This window comes from Dipodomys spectabilis, unplaced genomic scaffold (genome assembly GCF_019054845.1).
Source record: "Dipodomys spectabilis isolate Male_0828 unplaced genomic scaffold, ASM1905484v1 ptg000069l, whole genome shotgun sequence".
In the NCBI taxonomy this organism is placed as follows: Eukaryota; Metazoa; Chordata; class Mammalia; order Rodentia; family Heteromyidae; genus Dipodomys; species Dipodomys spectabilis.
Window position 1 is genome coordinate 25,505,001 of NW_024870746.1, and position 18,797 is coordinate 25,523,797.

General features: G+C 52.5%; 1 protein-coding gene across 13 annotated transcripts in view; it reads left to right on the forward strand.

Moving 5' to 3' along the window:
* Plekha6 (pleckstrin homology domain containing A6) overlaps positions 1-18,797 on the forward strand; it is a 142,032-nt gene that overhangs the window by 121,076 nt on the left and 2,159 nt on the right. For 6 of the 13 annotated variants that reach the window (XM_042681648.1, XM_042681656.1, XM_042681650.1 and 3 more), the window contains 14 exons: positions 144-212; positions 1,333-1,413; positions 1,674-1,823; positions 2,573-2,668; positions 4,973-5,084; positions 5,539-5,678; positions 6,497-6,646; positions 8,006-8,132; positions 8,313-8,422; positions 10,623-10,799; positions 12,489-12,656; positions 12,781-12,914; positions 13,381-13,526; positions 18,248-18,371. In XM_042681648.1, the coding sequence (XP_042537582.1) occupies positions 144-212; positions 1,333-1,413; positions 1,674-1,823; positions 2,573-2,668; positions 4,973-5,084; positions 5,539-5,678; positions 6,497-6,646; positions 8,006-8,132; positions 8,313-8,422; positions 10,623-10,799; positions 12,489-12,656; positions 12,781-12,914; positions 13,381-13,526; positions 18,248-18,363 (1,776 nt within the window). In that variant the 3' untranslated portion in view covers positions 18,364-18,371. The remainder of the gene's footprint in view (positions 1-143; positions 213-1,332; positions 1,414-1,673; positions 1,824-2,572; positions 2,669-4,972; positions 5,085-5,538; positions 5,679-6,496; positions 6,647-8,005; positions 8,133-8,312; positions 8,423-10,622; positions 10,800-12,488; positions 12,657-12,780; positions 12,915-13,380; positions 13,527-18,247; positions 18,372-18,797) is intronic. The other 7 variants (XM_042681649.1, XM_042681661.1, XM_042681654.1 and 4 more) reach the window with 5 other exon arrangements.

Genomic DNA, 18,797 nt, shown 5'->3' on the forward strand with positions numbered 1-18,797 from the left:
AGCTCCGGTCTGGGGGATGGAAGCCAGCGGAGGTGATGGATTGTAGTCTCTGGCAGGGACTGAGCAGGGCTGTGGTGCCAGCCTTCCCACCTGCATGCCCTCACCACGCCCCTGCGGCAGTAACCAGCCTCATGTTCCTGCAGGTCCCTCCGTACCCAGAAGTGTTCCGGGACGGCCTCCACACCTACAAGTTAAACGAGCAAGACACGGATGTAAGGGCAGCTCTCCCTGTCCACCGGCAGCCTCCTCCCACTGCCTCCCTCATCCTTGCTCTCACGTGGCTCTTTGTCCATCCATCTCTCTCCTCCTGGTGGCGTTTCATACATTGGAGTCATGTCCTTCCTCACCACACACATGTCATTCTACTACTTCTCATCTCCCTTCTTTTCTGGACCTTATGACCACTTCACCCTGGCCTCCTGTGCTGGCTCTGGAGCCCCTGCCTGCAGCAGTGGGATCTAGCTATGACAGGAACGTAGGCTCCATTGGGAGAGAAATCCATCAGTCTGACCTGTGCCCAATATGGCATTAGTACCTGCAGGTAACTGAGAGGCACATGACCTGTTCCTGAGCTTGGGAAGTGTTGGTAGTAAGCAACCCCAGGCAATAGTAGGTGGCAATAGAGGATTCACTAACTGAGTAGGGTGAGGAACAGTATCTGTAGCCATTAGGAGGAATGGTGGGTCAGGGATAAAAACAGCCTGTGGGAGGGGCCTTGAAAGTGAAAAGGCCTACAGGGTAAGAGAGAGCTTGGGAGGAAGGATCCAAGGGTGGCATGAGTGGAGCGGCTGACATGGAGAGCACAAGTCTTTCCAGAAGAGAAAGCTGTCCCGGCCTGCCTCCCCCATCACCACTGCAACTGCTTGTGCAATGGAAACAGCAGGCCTGGGAACGCGGAAGGGCCTGGCCTTGAGGGATGAAGAGCTCAGAGTCTTAGAATGAGAGACAGGTCCTGTGAGGCTGAGGGGCCAGTTCACCTCATGCAGAAAGAGTGTTCCCACGCCCCGCCTACCCCTCCCACCCAGCCAAGGAAAGGTGGCCATATTGTCTGCTTCACCCTCTGCCATAGCACCCAGGCCAGAGGATGTGGATACAGGAGCCACCACTTGGCTCTCAGCCCCTGCCTCTGACACAGTTGTTCAGAGAATATTAGCCCATCTTCTCTCCCAAGGTAGAGAGAACCTCCAAGGTCAAAGGTGAAGACCCAAGATTCATTGGTAGGAGGAAGAGGCGGTATCCAGAGGCCAGGCCTTGCCAACCCCTTTTCCTGGTCCTCATCCAGCCATGTCCCTCATCCTCTTCTTTCTTCCTCCCCCATCTCTGGGTCCCCAGAAGCTGCTGGGCAAGTTGTGTGAACAGAACAAGGTGGTGAGGGAGCAGGACCGGCTGGTGCAGCAGCTCCGGGCAGAGAAGGTGAGAGTCTGGGGTTGGCCTTGAAGCAGAACTGGCTGGGAGAAGATATGGGTTGATGTCTCCATCTTTCATCTTGTGTTTCCTTATACTTCTGTCCAACCTTAGAATTGCTGAAGGTCTCCCAGGGGCCAGAGCCTGAGGACTCCGTTCCCTGACCTGCCTGGTTGAACCTAGTAGGGGTTGAGGCATCAGCTGTTAGAAACCCCAGAGAGGAGTGATCGGAGTGACTCATGCTGTCCTTCTGCCCTGCCTTTCTCCAGGAGAGCCTGGAGAGTGCCTTGATGGGGACCCACCAGGAGCTGGAGATGTTTGGAAGCCAGCCCGCCTATCCAGAGAAGCTGCTGCACAAGAAGGAGTCGCTGCAGAACCAACTCATCAACATTCGGGTGGAGCTGTCTCAGGCCACCACGGTAAGGCCTGGGGGCCTGGTCTGTGGCCTGCCATCTCCTGTGCGGGCCACCATGATGGGGCGATGGGGTTCCTCCCTGAGGACCACAGCAGAGTACACCTGCCTTGGAGTGGCATCAGCACAGAACTTAACAAGCCTTGCAAGCAGACAGCACGCATGCCGGCCTGCTCATTCCATGGCACAAACCACAGCAGTGTCAGGATTCCTTGGGGGACACAGAAAGCTGAAGGCTACTGAGGGCCCTGGCAGTTCTAATGCCTCTGGTGCCCACTTCTTCCCTCTGCCTTGAAGAAGCTGGGCACGGGCAGAAATACTGCTACCCTGGTTGCTTCCCAGAGGGCTTGGTCAGATCCTCCAGCAGTTAATATGATGGCTATAAGCCATCGCAGCAGGAAAACGTGACCTGAAAAGAGGAAGGACTCAAAGCAACAGAGGAAAACAACTCTTCCCAGGTCCTTTTGTCCCTCTATGACTCATCCCTCAACTTGGGCAGAAGGCACAGGAGCTACGGAACTGATGCCAGTCCCTTTCCGTGTGTCCACCTGCCTCAGAGGGATTTAGGTGTCTATTCCAGTCTGCAGTGTGATGCTGTTGCCACTCTCATAAGACTAGCATTTGCTTGTCTTCAGCATTCCTCCCGTTCCTCTGTCCTCCCCAGCCCTCAGCCCTCAGGCACCTTCCCAGACCCTGTCTCAGGACAAGGAAGGAGGCCTTGGCGGAGCAGCTTTCTCAGTAAACCCTTCCTTGCAGGCACTGACCAACAGCACCATGGAGTACGAGCACCTTGAGTCTGAGGTGTCGGCGCTGCACGATGAGCTGTGGGAACAGCTCAATTTGGACATCCAGGTGAAGAAGGGCCCCAAGCTGGTGGCAGAGGGCTGTGGGCTGCAACTCTGTGGTCCTTTAGGATAAAGGAAACCAAAATTGCTTAGTTTCTTGCTTTAACAATCTCAGTGTAAGACAAGAAGTCTTGTCAGTCCTGAGGCAAAAGGCTTGGGCCACTTATGACAGCTGTAATTGGAAACATTTGGCATGGAGGCAGAAAGATGGTCTAATGATTGTGTGTGTGTGTGTGTGTGTGTGTGTGTGTGTGTGTGTGTGTGTGTGTGTGTGCGTGCGTGCGTGCCTGTCTCAGGCTTCAACTCGGCCTGGGCACGGTCTCTTAGCTTTTTCACTCAAGGCTGGTACTCTTCCACTTGAGCCACAGCTCCACTTTCAGCTTTTTGGAAAGAAGAGTCTCACAGACCTTCCAGCCTAGCTGGCTTTGAATAGCAATCCTCAGATCTCAGCCTGCTGAGTAGCGAGGATTGCAGATGAGAGCCATGGGCACCAGGATAAGCCGGCTCCTTTTCTCCATGGACAAGAGCCGTGGGGGCCAGGGACAGATGCAGGTGTGCTAAGGTGTGAATGGAGAGGTGGGCAAAGCAGGAGCTCCCTGTTAGAACAGGAAGGGAAGGTGGCTCGGCGGTAGAGTGCTCGCCCAGCATGCATGAAGCCCTGGGTTCCATTCCTCAGCATCGCATAAAAAAGCCAGAAGTGGTGCTGTGGCTCAAGTGGTAGAGTGCTGGTCTTGAGCAAAAGAAGCTCAGGTAGTGCCCAGGCCCTGAGTTCAAGCCCCACGACTGGGAAAAAAAAAGTGAATATAAATATCTCTGATATCAGAAGAGACCAGGAGCATGCTGCACAGTTTTAGAAAGAATTATGAGGTTCTCCCTCCTGGGCAGGATTGAAAACTGGCACTGAGGCAGAAAGGTGGTCTGATGATCATGGAGAATTTTCCTTCCTTTCTTCCTGTTTTTGATCTAGTTCTGTAAGCTCTGTTTCTCACATGCAATTATGACGCCCGGGCATCCTCCATTTTCTTCCTGTTTCCCTCTTGGTAATAAACTCACCTCCTCTACCTTGCATCTTGTTGGGCAGGGGGAAGACCTTCTGGACCAGGAGACCCAAGTACCACCACATGCCGTGGGCAGGCTGGGCTTTAAACACACATGTTTTAGGAGCCAGGGAGGGCCCAGCAAAGAGCACCATCCTCCAAGTCAGATAGACCCATATTTAAAGGGTGGCCATGCCACTCACTGGGCAGAGGGGCCTGAGTCTTCTTGTCCTGGCGTGAGAGCAACTGCTGCCCTTACCTTGTAGCTGAGCTGCCCCACTGAGATAAGATAGTAGATGCAAAGTGCCCAGGACAGCACCTGGTGTTGACACCGGGCAAATGGTAGCTGTTTAATTTCAGAGTGCAGAGCCAGCACTTGTGGCTCACTCCTATAATCCTAGCTGCTCAGGAGGTTAAGAGTCAGAGGACTACAGTTTGAAGCTAGTATCTCAGAGAAGTCTGAGATACACCCTCTCCAGAATAGCTAGCAGAAAACTGAGCCGGAGTATAGATCAAATGTTAGAGCACCAGCCTAGTCAGCAAACGCAAGATCAAACCTCAGTACTGAACAAAGATCAGAGTATGATTTGTCATGGAATATAGTTCATGACTTGAGACATACCTTACGTGTGACTATTACTAAAGGGATGTTTGGATGTGAAGAAGTGCCTCATGGAAAACAAGACACTTGCCGGGCGCTGGTGGCTCACGCCTGTAATCCTAGCTACTCAGCAGGCTGAGATCTGAGGATCGCAGTTTGAAACCAGCCCTGGCAGAAAAGTCCCCATGAGACTCCTAGCTCCAGTTAACCACTCAAAAATTGTCAGTGGGGCTGTGGGTCAAAGAAGTAGAGTGCCAGTCTTGAGCGAAAGAGTTCAGGGACAGCACCCAGGCCCTGAGTTCAAGCCCCACGGCCGACAAAAGAAAAAGAAGAGAAGATAGGACACTTAAGAGGGTGGCTGCTTTCCAACCACCCAGATGTTTAGGGGAATTCTAAAGGCTGCACGAAGCTCTAAGGCTTTGGCAGCTCTGGGGACACAATTATGTCTGAGCTGAAGAAGCAGGCACTGCCCATGAGAAAGATGCTTATGCTGGAGGGTGTGTGTGTGTGTGTGTGTGTGTGTGTGTGTGTGTGTGTGTTGTGTGTGTGTTTGTATATGGGGGGGGGGGGAGTGGTATAGGCCTCACTTCTGCTGGTCCGGAGGGCCTGGGCTGGGGACAGGCCAGGATATTCCTCATCGACAGTCCTTTGGCTCACTCTGTGGCTGAATCAGAATGAAGTGCTCAACCGGCAAATCCAGAAGGAGATCTGGAGGATCCAGGATGTGATGGAGGGGCTCAGGAAGAACAACCCCTCACGGGGCACCGACACGGCCAAGCACAGAGGTGGGCAGGTGCCTCCTGCATTCCTGGCCTCCATCCCATCCCTACTAATTCTCACTGTTGAGAGTCAGGCAAGGCCTGACTCTCCACAATCTTCCCCTGGATCTGAGGGAGGTATCCAGGGCCTCCTTTTCCCCACAGAATAGACCAGGCAGACCACTCATGACATGGTTAACTGTGGGCCTACTCCAGGCCTGTGGCTTTTGCCTTAGAGCTTTCCTTAAGCATTGGGCTTCAGGCTAGCTTTGATATCTTAGAGGTGACAGTGTCATCTCCACCCACCATCTTCCTGACCATCCCTCAGCAGCAGTCTGTGACCCTAGCACCTGCATTAAGTCTCTTCAGCAGAGCCAGGTGGCCCTAAATCCTCTTCCCGGTCTACTGCACCTACAGTGCCCATGCCCACAAAAGACCACGCCCCCTCCACCCCTCACCTCTCTCCTCTCTTTCCCCCAAGGAGGACTCAGCACCTCAGCAACCTACAGCTCCAACAGCCCAGCCAGCCCCCTCAGCTCTGCCAGCCTCACCAGCCCCCTGAGCCCTTTTTCACTGGTGTCTGGCTCTCAGGGGTCCCCCACCAAGCCGGGGTCCAACGAGGTAAGCTGGGAAGATGGGACACAGGGTGGGAGGGGAAGGACTCGATGTCAGTTGGCTGAAGCTACAGCTGGTGCACATCTCAGCCTCCATCCCAGTGCTTTGGCTCTGTGTCCAGGGAGTCATTTCCACTCGTTTTGTGACCTTCCCTTGGGATGGCTGTGGGTGTCATCTTTAGCTCCCTTTCACAGAAGTCTCTTCCTAAGTAGCAGGACCGTACTTAGATGGGGTGCCAGGTGGGGCACAGCTTTCCTACCCTTGCTGGCAGTTTAAACCAGGGGTGTTCCAGGGCTGAGAGGGCTTAAGGGTCACTGTGGGGAGCAGATTCCAAGGCAGCCATTGTTTGTGGGAGTCCACCACAGGTAAGAATGACTCAGGGAGTCCAGGGACCTACCCTGAAACTTAGGAAGCTGCCAGCCTCAAGTTCCAAAGGCTTGAGCCCCCAAGGAGGGGTGGGGTCCAAAGGAGAATGTGGGACTTACTCAGGGCTCTGAGAACCTAGACAGATAGAGGGGTGAGGCACCGCATTGAGGCGCAGGTGCAGGGGTGGGAATATGCTTGGCTTGGGGCGAGGTTCAAAGCAGAGGGAGCTTTGGAGAAAGCTGGTGGCTACGGGAAGGAGTACAGACGCACGGGGCTCTTGGAGAGGGCCGGCATCACCTGCAGACTTAGAGCTCTGTCCAGGTCGGTGGGGAGTGTGGCGCCCGGGGCCCAGCCTCCATTTCCTGTGTTGATGTTATCTAGCGCCTGCTAACTCTCCTTCTGCTCTCACAGTGGCTGACCTTGCTCCTCCTTAATGCTCTGGCTTCTCTCCGCCTCAGGAATCCGGCCCACCTCGGCCTCCCCTCCCCAAAGCCTACGTCCCCTTGGAGTCTCCTCCCACCGTCCCTCCACTCCCTAGCGAGAACCGTTTCTGGCCATACCCCAGCTCCCCTTCCTGGCACCGCAGTGGCGATCCAGCCAGGGGTCAGGTACCCAGCACGCTTGGGCTGTGGAGGGCGGGCTTGGGGCAGGATGGGGAAAGGGGCCAGGCAAGGGGCAGGGCCCAGTACCAGAGTTATTTCCCTACTCACGTTCTCAATGCTCAATTTCTGCTGGCTCTGCCCAGCTGAACAGTGGATGACAAAGGGGATAGCGTAGAGTCTCATACACCATCTTTGCCCCTTTTATCTCTCTATGGACAATAAGGACATAAATTGCTGCCCTACCCAAGCCAGGCTCCGGGGCAGCCAGTGGTGGTGGGGGTTGGCATTGTGCCCTGCTCCCTACCAAAAGGAGCCAAATGACACCACCTCCGAGTGCCAGTCCAGGCCCTTCCTGTCTCCTGCCCACCTCAGACCCCAGCCCTCGCGTGTTCCCACTCTGACTCTTACTTGTCCTTTTTGGGGGCCTCATGAGTCCATGGAATATTAGGACACAGACCTTTTTCTCTACTGTTCTGGCTCTTTCTCTCACCTGGGTCCTTAGCCAAGATCGATGAGTTGTGTAGAGGTTGTATAGCAAGTGGGAAGAATCGTTTCCCTAATATTAGAAAGCCCGTATGTCCACCTAGGCTCAGCTCTGTAATTTGTGTCAACCCTGAGGGCTTAGCTGGTGAGGCGGGTAGAGCAGGAATGCTTTCTGTAATTTCTTTTGCGTGTCTCTATGTGCTCGTACTAGGGCTTGAACTCAGGGCCTCATAGCCTTGCTTGGCTTTTTCCACTCAAAGCTGGTTCTCTACCACTTGAGACACACCTCCACTTCCAATACCTCCTGTTTGATAGACTTGCACAGCCACTCTAATTGGGTTGCTGCTGAGGTTTCTGATCTCTAGCTTGGTCTTCTCTCTGTGTTCTCGCCAAGACTTAGATTTTTCAAGTGTGTAATGATAAAGAGATGACTCAGATGATGTCTGAGTTCCCTTCTAGCCTTCTGAGTCTGTGATCCCACAAGCAAATGCTCCAGAATCCTGGTACCAAGGCCTCCTGGTCTTGGATGGGTTGCTCACAGAGTCCACAGAGATCCTAGCCTCTCTAGAACTCTCCTCTGGCTATTCCTTGATGGCTTAAAGCAAGTCTAGGATTCTCTGAGCTTGCCACAGCAACTGGTTGGGTTAGGAGGGCTCTCCAGTGGCCTCTACTGTAACTCTCTTGAAGGCCACGGGCTCTCAGAGCGCCCAGCATCCGTAAGCCTTGCAGTGCACGAGTGGGAGGCTTGGAGTCATCCTGTCGGTTCCCAGCTGGCACACGTGGAATCTCCCTGCTTCCTGTCTTCAGGTTTGGCAGGGGAGGTAATGAGGCTGGACCCCCAGCAGCCACGTTAATAGCATGCGTTTTCTCATCTCTCACCAGCCCAAGACAAACTATGAACAAAGCAAGAAAGAGTCCCACCAGCCTTCCCTGGACCCCCCAAGAGACATCAGCCTCACGCCCACCAGACAAGAGATAGAGGCAGAGAAGCAGGCAGCTCTCAACAAAGGTACCTTCTGGCCCCTCTGCTAGGAGGTAAGGCTCTCTCTGGTTAGAGAGGAGCCCTGGGCACTTCTACCACCCTAGGCTATCAGCCCGGCTGGGGAATAGGACTGAGCCACTCCCTGAGAAGCAGGCTTCCTGCTCGCCACTTTCTGTGTTGCCCACAGTCTTCTCTGTCTCCCTGTAGTTGGCATTGTGCCCCCTCGGACGAAGTCACCCACCGATGAAGAGACGGCCCCGTCGGCGGTGGTGAGGAGGACTGCCAACGGACTCACCAACGGACTCTCTTCCTCCCGGGTAAGTGCTGCCATAGGCTCCGAAGGCCTGCGTGCGCCGAGCTAGCCCTCGAGCCCAGGGGCCTGCGAATATGTCCACCCAGCAGCCATCACCACAAGACCAGAGATGAGGGAAAAAATGTAGAGCAGGTAGAAGGAAGCATTCCTTCAGAGAGCACTTGCCAGGAGACAAGGAAGATGAGTGTAGCAAATAGAGTGAACATAAAGAATCTCATCATTGTGCCACTGGTGAAATACAGTGGAGGGAAAGCAGCCCAGAGCAGTGCCGGAGGGAGTGTGCTAGTGTAATGAACACAGCAACCCAAGCTTATGCTCTTAGTTTGGAGAGCAGAAATCCAAAGTGAAGGTGTCGGCAGGGTTGGTGCCTTTGCGGTCTCAGGGAGAATCCGTTACAAGATTCTCTCCTGGTTTAGTGATTGTGCCGGGCAATCCTTAGCTTTCCTTGTCACAAATAAATCATCCTAATCATTGTATGACTCAGAGGGACCCATACTGTTTGAGGGTTCATAGTCCATCCTTCCCGGATAGCCCCACTTCCATTTCTGGTTTCTTCTGAGTTGGCTGATCGGATCTGTGACCCTCAAACATCTTCACCCTTTTCACCAGTACACTGTCTAGCCACATGGCCAAATCACCCTTTAGGGCATACCTGTTCAGCGGTGGATTTCCTGAGGGAGAACTTCTCAAATAATAAAGTACAGGTTTCTTGTGGCTCCACATCTTCTTCGATTTATCTTTTTTCTTCGCCCATTTTGTGACAAGTACAAAGAGAAACAGGCTGCACCTCCACCACTTTCCTCAGAAATCTCCACATAGTATCCAAGTTGGCCACTGTACAAGCTCTGCTTTTCCACTCGATGATAGAACACAGTGCATCTAAGTGTCTGACGATCCTCTCTCCAACAACACAGTCCCCATTTCCTTCTGGAACTTCACTGGAAGCAACTTTGGCATTCTCTCTACCTGAACCCTGTTTGTGATAATATGAGAACCCTAAAACAGTAGAAGCTTTCTCTGAGTCCACACCAGAACCATCTTTGAAGCCCCCATTCCTTCTATCCTTTCTCTAAGGAAACCTATTCTTTTCTCATTGTGCACCTCGAAATTCTTCCAGCTTCAACTCCTTACTAATTCTTCTAGACTCTGCTTTTCCACATTTTTCAGGTAGGTTTGTGTATGTGTATGTGTGTGCGTGCACACACAAACACACTGATTCTGGGGCTTGAATTCAGAATTGAGGGCCTGGTTGCTGTCCTTGAGCTTGTTTTCCTCAAGGCTAGTACTCTGCCACTCAAGCCATAACTCCACTTCTGGCTTTTGGAAAGATTTTTTGGAAAGTCTCACAGACTTTCCCACCTTCAAACTGTTTGAAACCATGATCCTCAGATCTCATCCTCTTGAGTAGCTAGGATTATAGACATGAGGCATTGGCATCTGGCTTAAGGTATTTTTTTTTAAGTAGCATTTGACTTCTAGGTACCAAAATCTGTATTAATTTCCTAGAACTCGTGTAACAAATTACTATATATTGCCTGGCTTAAAACAACAGAAATTAGCTGAGTGCCATTGGCTCACACCTGTAATCCTAGCTACTAAGGGGGCTGAGATCTGAGGGTTGTGGTTTAAAGCCAGCCTGGGAAGGAAAGTCTGTGAGACTCTCATCTCCAATTAGCCATCAGAAAACCAGAAGTGTAATCCTGGCACCTGAGAGGCTGAAGTCAGAGGATCATGAGTTTGAGGCCAGCCTGCCTCAAAAAAACAAAACAATTTAAATTAAAAAGCAAACAAACCTGAAGTGCATTCTGTCATGTATGTGGGTGCCAAGAGTTCACAATGAAGATGCTGGCAGAGTTGGTTCTTTCTGGAGGCCTCAGACCTCTCGTATGTGATTATTGCTGGTGATATCTAGCCTTGGGTTTAAAAAAAAATGTGGAAATGAATCATTCCCATCTCTGCCTCCACTTTCCCATTCTCTTCTGCTCTATGTCTGACTTCTCTGTCTCAGCCATTGGATTTGGGTCACTCTAATCAAGTACAAGCGCACAGTTACATCCACAGGTGCCAGGGATTAGGCCTATGTTTTGGAGACTGTTTTCAATCCCTGCTTCTCACCATCCTGTAGCGGGGACATTCCAAGGCCTTGGAGTGGGTGGGAAAGCTGGATGAAGCACCTGGTAGAACCCGGATTTCCCCCACTGCAGCAGGAGCGCCCCAAGAGTGCTGTGTTCCCCAGTGAGGGCAAGGTCAAGATGAGCGTGGAGGAGCAGATCGACCGGATGCGGCGGCACCAGAGCGGCTCCATGAAGGAGAAGCGAAGGAGCCTGCAGCTCCCAGCCAGCCCGGCCCCTGACCACAGCACCAGGCCGGCTTACAAAGTGGTAATGAGCCCCTACTGCCGCAAGCCTGAACCTGGCATCCGCCCACACCACTGTTCCCAGGTCAGGGCCAGCTTGTGCCAAAGCGGGTGAGAGGAGGTCCTTCAATGACTGCTTCCTCCTTACGTTTAAAGATAATATGATTGCAAATAATGAGCTGTGTGTATTGGTGTACTCCTATAATCCCAGCTACTTGGGAGGTACAGGCAGGAGGATTGTGAGTTTGATTGCAACTTGGGCGAAGTTAAACAAACCCTATCTCTAAAATAAAAACAAAATGGCTGGGAGTATAGCTCCAGTGGTAGAGAGCTCACCTAGCAAGCTTCAAGCCCTGTCTTTCAAGGGCTACAGGAATGAGAACAGGGATTGGAGAGAGACAGAGACAGAAAGAAACAGACCAGAGAGAGAGAGAGCACAAAAAACAATGAACTTTGTGTTTGGCAGGGGCAAGGGGTGGTATTTGGGAAATCTCTGTATCTTCTTAATCTTGCTATGAATTTAAAACTGTTCTTAAAAAAAAAGCAACTGAGTGCTGGTGGCTCATGCCTGTAATTCTAGCTACTCAGGAGGCTGAGATCCAAGGATCGCAGTTCAAAGCCAGCCAGGGCAGGAAAGTCCATGAGACTCTTCTCTCCAATTAATTACTAGAAAACCAGAAGTGGTGCTGTGACTCAAGCGGTAGAGCACTCGACTGAGCTGAAGAGCTCAGGGACAGCGCCCAGGCCCAGAGTTCAAGCCCCATGACCAACAAAAACAAAACAAAACAAAACAAAAAATCAGTGACTGAATATCTTTCTTGAATTGAATTATATGAAATTCAGTTAATAGAGAATAGCTCATAGAGAAATAACCCTCCACTCAGACAAGTTCCTGAAGCAATGTTCTGCATGCTCAGCTCCAGCGAGGTGTCCTGAAATTAATCGCACTGTCTCACCATGCAGTGCAGCTCCCAGATCCCTTCTACGATACTTCACTAATCCTTTCAACAACTTTGAGTTAGAAATGAGCATCCCTCTTTTACCAATAAGAAAACCAGGTCGGCTGGGAATGTGGGCTAGTGGTAGAGTGCTTGCCTGGCATATGTGAAGCCCTGGGTTCGACTCCTCAGCACCACATAATCAGAAAAAGCCAGAAGTGTCACTGTGGCTCAAGTGGTAGAGCATTTGCCTAGAGTACAGAAAAGCTCAAGGACAATGCCCAGGCCCTGAGTTCAAGCTCTAGGACCAGCAAAAAGAAAAAAGAAAACCAGGTCAAGAGGAATTAAGGTTATTTCTGGCTCACTCAGCTGTTACATACCATAGCTCAGAAACCTGCTTAACTTTTCTTTCTAGAAGATTTCAGAAATGCAGAAAAGTATGGGCTCCTGAGGTCTGCCCCCAGACAGTTGACATTCTAGTTGATGGATTGGAACGTCTGTAATATAAAACTATTAGAAATCAAGTCACCCTGGCGCAGGTGCCCAAATTGCATGGTGCAGAAGGTGAACTGGGCTCCGGCAGGGCAGGGCCTAGTGGTACTGACTGGAGATGTTGATGATTTCTACCTCTGGGCCTTGCCGTGGGCAGGAGTGGGCGCGGAGGCTGGCTCCGCTGTGGGAGCAGAGGGTGGCAGCCAGACCCGGTGTGAGGGCGGGGAGGATGCGGGGCTGGCAGCGCAGGCGCGTGGTATGCCCCTGACAGTGCTGTCCCCCAGGTACGCCGTCACCGCAGCATCCACGAGGTGGACATCTCCAACCTGGAGGCGGCCCTGCGGGCAGAGGAGCCTGGCGGCCAGGCCTACGAGACCCCACGGGAGGAAATTGCCCGACTCCGCAAGATGGAGCTGGAGCCTCAGCACTACAATGTAGACATCAATAAAGAGGTAAGTGAAGTCGAGGAGTGGAAAGCGCAGAGGGGAAGGCCCAGGGTGGGGGGGAGGGAGGAGAGGGGGGAGGGGGGACACACCCCAGGAGGGGGTGCAGGCAGTGACCTCAGTCCCTCCACAGCTCTCCACTCCAGACAAAGTCCTGATCCCTGAACGATACATTGACCTGGAACCTGACACTCCCCTGAGCCCTGAGGAGTTGAAGGAGAAGCAGAAGAAGGTGGAGAGGATTAAGACACTCATTGCCAAATCCAGGTAACAGGTCTGGGGGGTGTCCCACCGTCTTCCCTGCACCTGGGACACGCGGGGCACAGATGTTGTGGGCGCCTTGCCTCCCCAGGGCAGAGCAAATGGAGCAGGGCCTGGGGCAGCAGAGCGGGCCCAGGCTTCTGGCCGGGGTGAGCTTGCTGCTGTTGGGCCCTAGAAAGGCCTACCAGGTTCTTGTGCTGCCAAGCACCAGGAAGACAGGCTGAAGGGTTGACTGACTGACTTCCCCTTCAAGGCTGCCCTAACTGTTCACTTGAACCTTTGGCTTCGTTTGAAAACACTGAGGGTAGGGGTCCCAACTACTTTGCCAGGGTCCCCCTCACTCCTAGGGACAGCCTTGCTGGGCACCAGAGAAGGCCCCTGGCCCTCCCCATCAACCTCAGGGACAGGCCGCCCCCAGCCAATTGGACCATGCTGTCCCTCCCTCCATGTCTGTGTGTCTGTGCCTCTTCAGTATGCAGAACGTGGTGCCCGTCGGCGAGGGGGACTCTGTGGACGTGCCCCAGGACTCAGAGAGCCAGCTGCAGGAGCAGGAGAAGCGGATTGAAATCTCCTGTGCCCTGGCCACCGAGGCCTCCCGCAGGGGCCGCATGCTGTCTGGTGAGAGGGGCTGGGCCTCGCTCCGCCAGGGACGCCAGCTGACCAGGTGTAAGGGAGGAAGCTCAGTGCTGCCAGGGGGGCAGGGACAGAGAGGCACAAGGCCAAGATGCTGAAGAATCAGGCTCAGGGGGAGCATTCGTTGAGCACCAGGTATTGTGCTAGGGGAGAGCAGAGGGGCCTGGGTTGCTGTCAGCCAGGAGCACAGACCCTAGATGGATGAGGTCACAGCCACTTTACGGTGGACTGGGAGCACCAAGAGAATACCAAGAGCAAGCACCCTGCCAGGACAGGACAGGGCAAAGCACAGAACAAAAAGATGGTAACTGGAAGTGGTAAGAGCATCTGCCATTGTGAATGAGAGGGCCAGCATTCCAGGCACGTTACACTTCTCATTCTTGCTACACACAAATAAGAGGAATAAAAAGAGAAGAATTAAGAAGAGAAGGCAGCTAGGGAGGTGAGAGACATACATTCGGCACTTGTCTGTTGAGCCAAGTTCACTTTCCTGCTACAAAGAGATGAGGATGCAGAAGTAACGTCACACTGACAGCACAGGTCTCAGGTAGACACAGTGAGGCTGGAGGCAGCATTTATCTCTGTGGCTGGATAGAGATAGCACCCTGCAATAGGTGGAGAGGTGCCTGGGGTTTGAAGAATGAAGGAGATTCTGTATGAATGGAAGGCTGAGTCAGTCATTAGGCCAAAGAGCCTGGAGACTGTCCTCATCTGGTGTGGGCTCTGCCTGGCACTGATGGCACACACCTGTAATCTTAGCAACTCTGGAGGCTGAGAGCTGAGGATCTGGGCTCAAAGCCAGCCCAGGCAGAGAAGTTCATGATACTCTTACCTCCAGTTAACCAGAAAAAAAAAAAAAAGCCACAAGTGGGAGTATGGCTCAAGTGGCAAGCTCTAGACTTAAACAGAAAAAGCCAAGCAAGAGTGTTTTGGCACTTGTGTGCATGCATGCATGCACGCGCGTGTACACATGTGCACGCGCGCGCGCGCGCACACACACACACACACACACACAGAGTGAAGGCTTGAAGGCCACAGTTGGGAGGAATAGGTTGGGGATACTTCTAGAAAGAGAGAGCAGTGCCAGTTGTGCAGGCAGCTAGCTCAAGGGCTGTGGTGTGGAATGCAGTATTTGTGATTAAGGGGACTGCAGATTCTGCTGCTTCCAGAACTCTATTTCCTCACTGGTAAAATTTAAATCAAAACACCTGCCTCCAGTTCAGGTGGTACAAGGATCAGAAGCTACATCTGCCAAGCTTTTTGGTACAGTGCCTAGCACTTAGTTGGTGCTCAATAAATGCCACCCACTGTAGTAGCAGTGGTCATGGTGTTGTGATGTTGGTTAGAAGTAGCTGCATTAGCAATGGCAAATAGGATCCATTTGTCAGGTTTTTGATTATCTGAAATATGCTTATTTTCAGAAAGCAGAAAGTTGTAGGTCATTTAAAGAAGCGCCCACTGGCAGCTAGGGTATACCAATGTTTAGGAGGGGTGACCGGAAAACCCCTTGGACTATGTCAGAGACTTGCCCCGGGGTGGGCTGGAGCTTAGGGCTAGGAAGGCTGGTTTTGGAGAGCCCCTTCCTGCAGCCAGAAGGCCAGCAGAACCTCCTTGAAGTTTAGCAGCAGAATGAACTCAGACCTTCTAAAGATCAAATTCCCCATGCTCTGGGCAACTTCCTGCTTCAAGAGGGTAGGGCATAGGATGCTGTTTAAGAACTACCTTTCCATGGTCCTGGCTTCCAATGGAAGGTTCTGTGAAAACAAACCACCCAGTCAATCCGCTTTCCCCTCCATATGCCTGGGCTTACATTTCAGATCTGCGTGCCGAAAGCAAACAGGCAGCTTGCTTTTGCCAAACCCCAACTATTTGAAAAATGGCTGACAGTAGGGCCAGACCTCAGACCTAGCTCTCTTCCCCACTGTCCCTGGCCTGTGGCCCAAATCCTCCAGAAGCCCCCGGGGCAGGACAGTGTGGGCCTGGGTCATGTCCAGGACATTGGGGGGGGTGTTCTGAGCACAGGTCACCAGGGCAGTGTGCAGGGGCACAGGGTGTGTGGTGTGGGTAGCATAAGAGGTGAGGAGGGCTGTCAGTATGTGCAGGGCAAGTACGAGCTGGGCAAGATGGGGCATTTCTGAGTTTGCGCCAGGCCCTATGCAGTAGTAGTGTCTGTAGACACATGTATGCATGTGTATGCAGATGTGCAGCATGTGAGCAGAGGCTGTGTTTGAGGTGATATAAAGAAAGAGCACATGTGTGCTGTGTGTGTGTACATGTGTGCCTGTGTGCAAAATGGCCTTTGTTGTATGGAGACCCATTTTTATGAGTCCAGCTGGCGTGTGTAAGCAATTGGTGTGTAGTTGTACATGTGAGTGGAGGTGTTTAAGAACACATGTGTTTACTTGTGGCTGCTTTTTTGTGTCGTGTGAGGAGTGATCAAGACTATTTGTAAGTGTTGTGGACAGTGTAGATGTTCTGATATTTGCACACAGAATTGTGTGTGCAGCATGAGAGTGTGAACATGGGATGTGATGGTCCCTATGACCACAGACCTAGTAATGTCACATCTACCCACATACCTGCTACATACATGAATTGTAACAAGTCTGAGGATATAGTCTATTTATGTATATATATGCTATATGTGTGTGTATATATATATATATATATATATATATATGTTATTCCTCTGCCTTTTTTCAAAGTTACATTTACATAACTTCACACACTTTCCCCCTTAGTGTCATTATAAAATTTCTGGCTCCTGGCCTCTGTTAAATAAATGTCCTACTAAGCACTGGTGGTTCACACCTGTAATCCTAACTACACGGGAGGCCAAGATCTGAGGATCATGATTTGAAGCCAGCCAGGCCAGGATAGCACAATTAAGTACCAAAAAAGCTGGAAGTGGGGCTGTGGCTCAAGTGCTAGCCTTGAATGAAAAAAGCTTAGGGACAGTGTCTAGACCCTGAGCTCAAGCCCCAGGACCAACACACACACAAATACACACACACACACACACACACACACACACACACATACACAGTGCTCAGAGCAGTAGTGGGTGTAGATCTGTTTGCAGCTAAGGGGTTTATGCTAAGTGTTGCCCAGCTGTTATACCTGGGAAACCATTATAACTACTTTTTACAACTTTCTCTTCAGTTGTGTTTTCATGGTGATCCAATGGGCTTCTCAACTTTTCACCTCTTTTCATTTTCTTATTTCTGATCTGTGGACCAGAGCTCCAGCAGGTCCACTCCCATTAGACCTGTGTATAATCAGAGAAACTCAGCTCCTCTGGGCTGTCCTATGAGGAAATCCTGGGCACCTGCTGTTTGCCTGTAAGATGAAACCTTGGTTTGGGCTTCCTTGAGAAACCCCTTGCTGTGTGTGTGTGTGTGTGTGTGTTGGTGGTCTTAGAAATTGAGCTTGCCAGGCCAGTAACCACAGGTCAGTGATATGAATATGCACACAAATGTGTTTGAAATCATTTGTGACTGGGTTTGTATGTGGCATTGTACGTGTGTGTCGGGTCACATGGCGTGTCCCAACAATCCGAGTGATGTACAGAGAGTGTAACCATATGGTGTTGCCGGATCCCAGCACAGACTGTGTCTTCTGTGTCCATGCAAGTGCTGTGCGGGTTATGGACCGGGCTGTGGACCTGAGCTAGGGCCGCGCTGCCTCCTCTCTCATGGACGCTGGGCAGGTGAACACTCCAGGCGAGGGTGTGCAGCAAGGGCAGGGAACTTCAACATCACATTCCTCTCGGTGGGACTGCGGTGGAACCCAGTGACCCTGGCTGAGGTCTGGTTCTTCCCAGAGCCCAGGAGAGAGAGAGAGACAGACAGACAGACAGACAGACTTTGTGTATGTGTCTCTCTCTTTCTCTCTTCCTCCCTCCCTCTCCCTCTCTCTTCCTCTCTTTCTCTTTCCTCCTCTCTCCTCCCTTTCTCTCTTTTTCTCTCTGTCTGCCCCCTGCCTCATGGCTGCACTGAGGGCCCACGAGGGTCTGGTGGCTGCCCTGAGCTTGTCCCTGGCATTACGACTCTCCTCATTGTCTTTGCGCTGTGCAATCTCAACATGGAATAATGATCATAGTGGAGTAAATTCCCATTTATCCAAATGTCACCATCTTCAGATGGATGGTGATTTGTTCGGTTGGCCTCTCCTGGTCACGTGGAGGGAGCATCTCCAGTGGTGGTGTCTTAGATTGACACAACTGGCTTTAAGCTTATCAGAGCACTCCAGGTTCGCATGGGGCCTGGGACTTTGGATGGGTGTGATTTTACTGCACTGGTAATCATTATCACTAGTGTACGTCCATGTCTGGTGTCCAGCACTGCCCCCTACAGCTGTGTTCATGGTAGTGGAGTTGTGTGTGAATCTCATTGCACGGATGGAAGGGAAGAGCCTTTGGCCCATCCCCGAGAGGGCCCACAGCCTTACCCACTGTCAGGCGGGGCTCTCAGCAGAGCCTGGCTTCCCCCGCTCTCCTCGGGATCGCCTTCTCCTCCCTGCCGCCTCAGGGGCCAGGGCAGCTTTGCCGCAGCTTGAGCGAGCTCCTGGTCTCAGCTCTCCCCGTGTGCCTTGCCCCGCCCCCCCGCCTTGCTCCCTGCCTGAGGAGGGGCCCCACTTGCTCTGGGTGTCCGGCCTCTCCCTGCACCCCCTGCCCCTATTCACAGCCCTGTTCGTTTTTGTTCCAGTGCAATGTGCCACCCCAAGCCCTCCCACCTCCCCTGCCTCCCCGACTCCACCAGCCAACCCCCTGTCGTCTGAATGCCCGCGGGGCGCCGACAGCAGCCATGCCATGCGGGTCTGAGCTCTGACGTAAGCACCTTTCTACTGTATTTCATCCACCCCAGGGAACGGGCTCCCCTTCCCTCCCATCTCCACCCTCTCATTGCTTCTCCCGCTCCATCCATCTGCTTGAGCCGCCAGCATCCCTGTGCAACCCCACAGCCATGCTGCTGCCGTCACGTGGCTATGCCAGGGGCTCTGCTTCTCCAGGAGCAGAAGCAGACAGGAATGGCGCAGAGACCCACCCCCTCCCCCGCCCGCCGTCAGGGAAGGCCTTCCTGGACACCCAGCCCATACCCATCACCCCTGTACCTCCCGCCAGCCAGCCAGCTTTCTGTCTGTTGACATGCGTAGCAATCCTATCCACCCCCCGGAAGCTGTCTAGCATCTGCCTCCACTCCCAGACTTTTTTGCGTGTGTGTGTGCAGGTCATGGGACTTGAACTCAGAGCGTAGG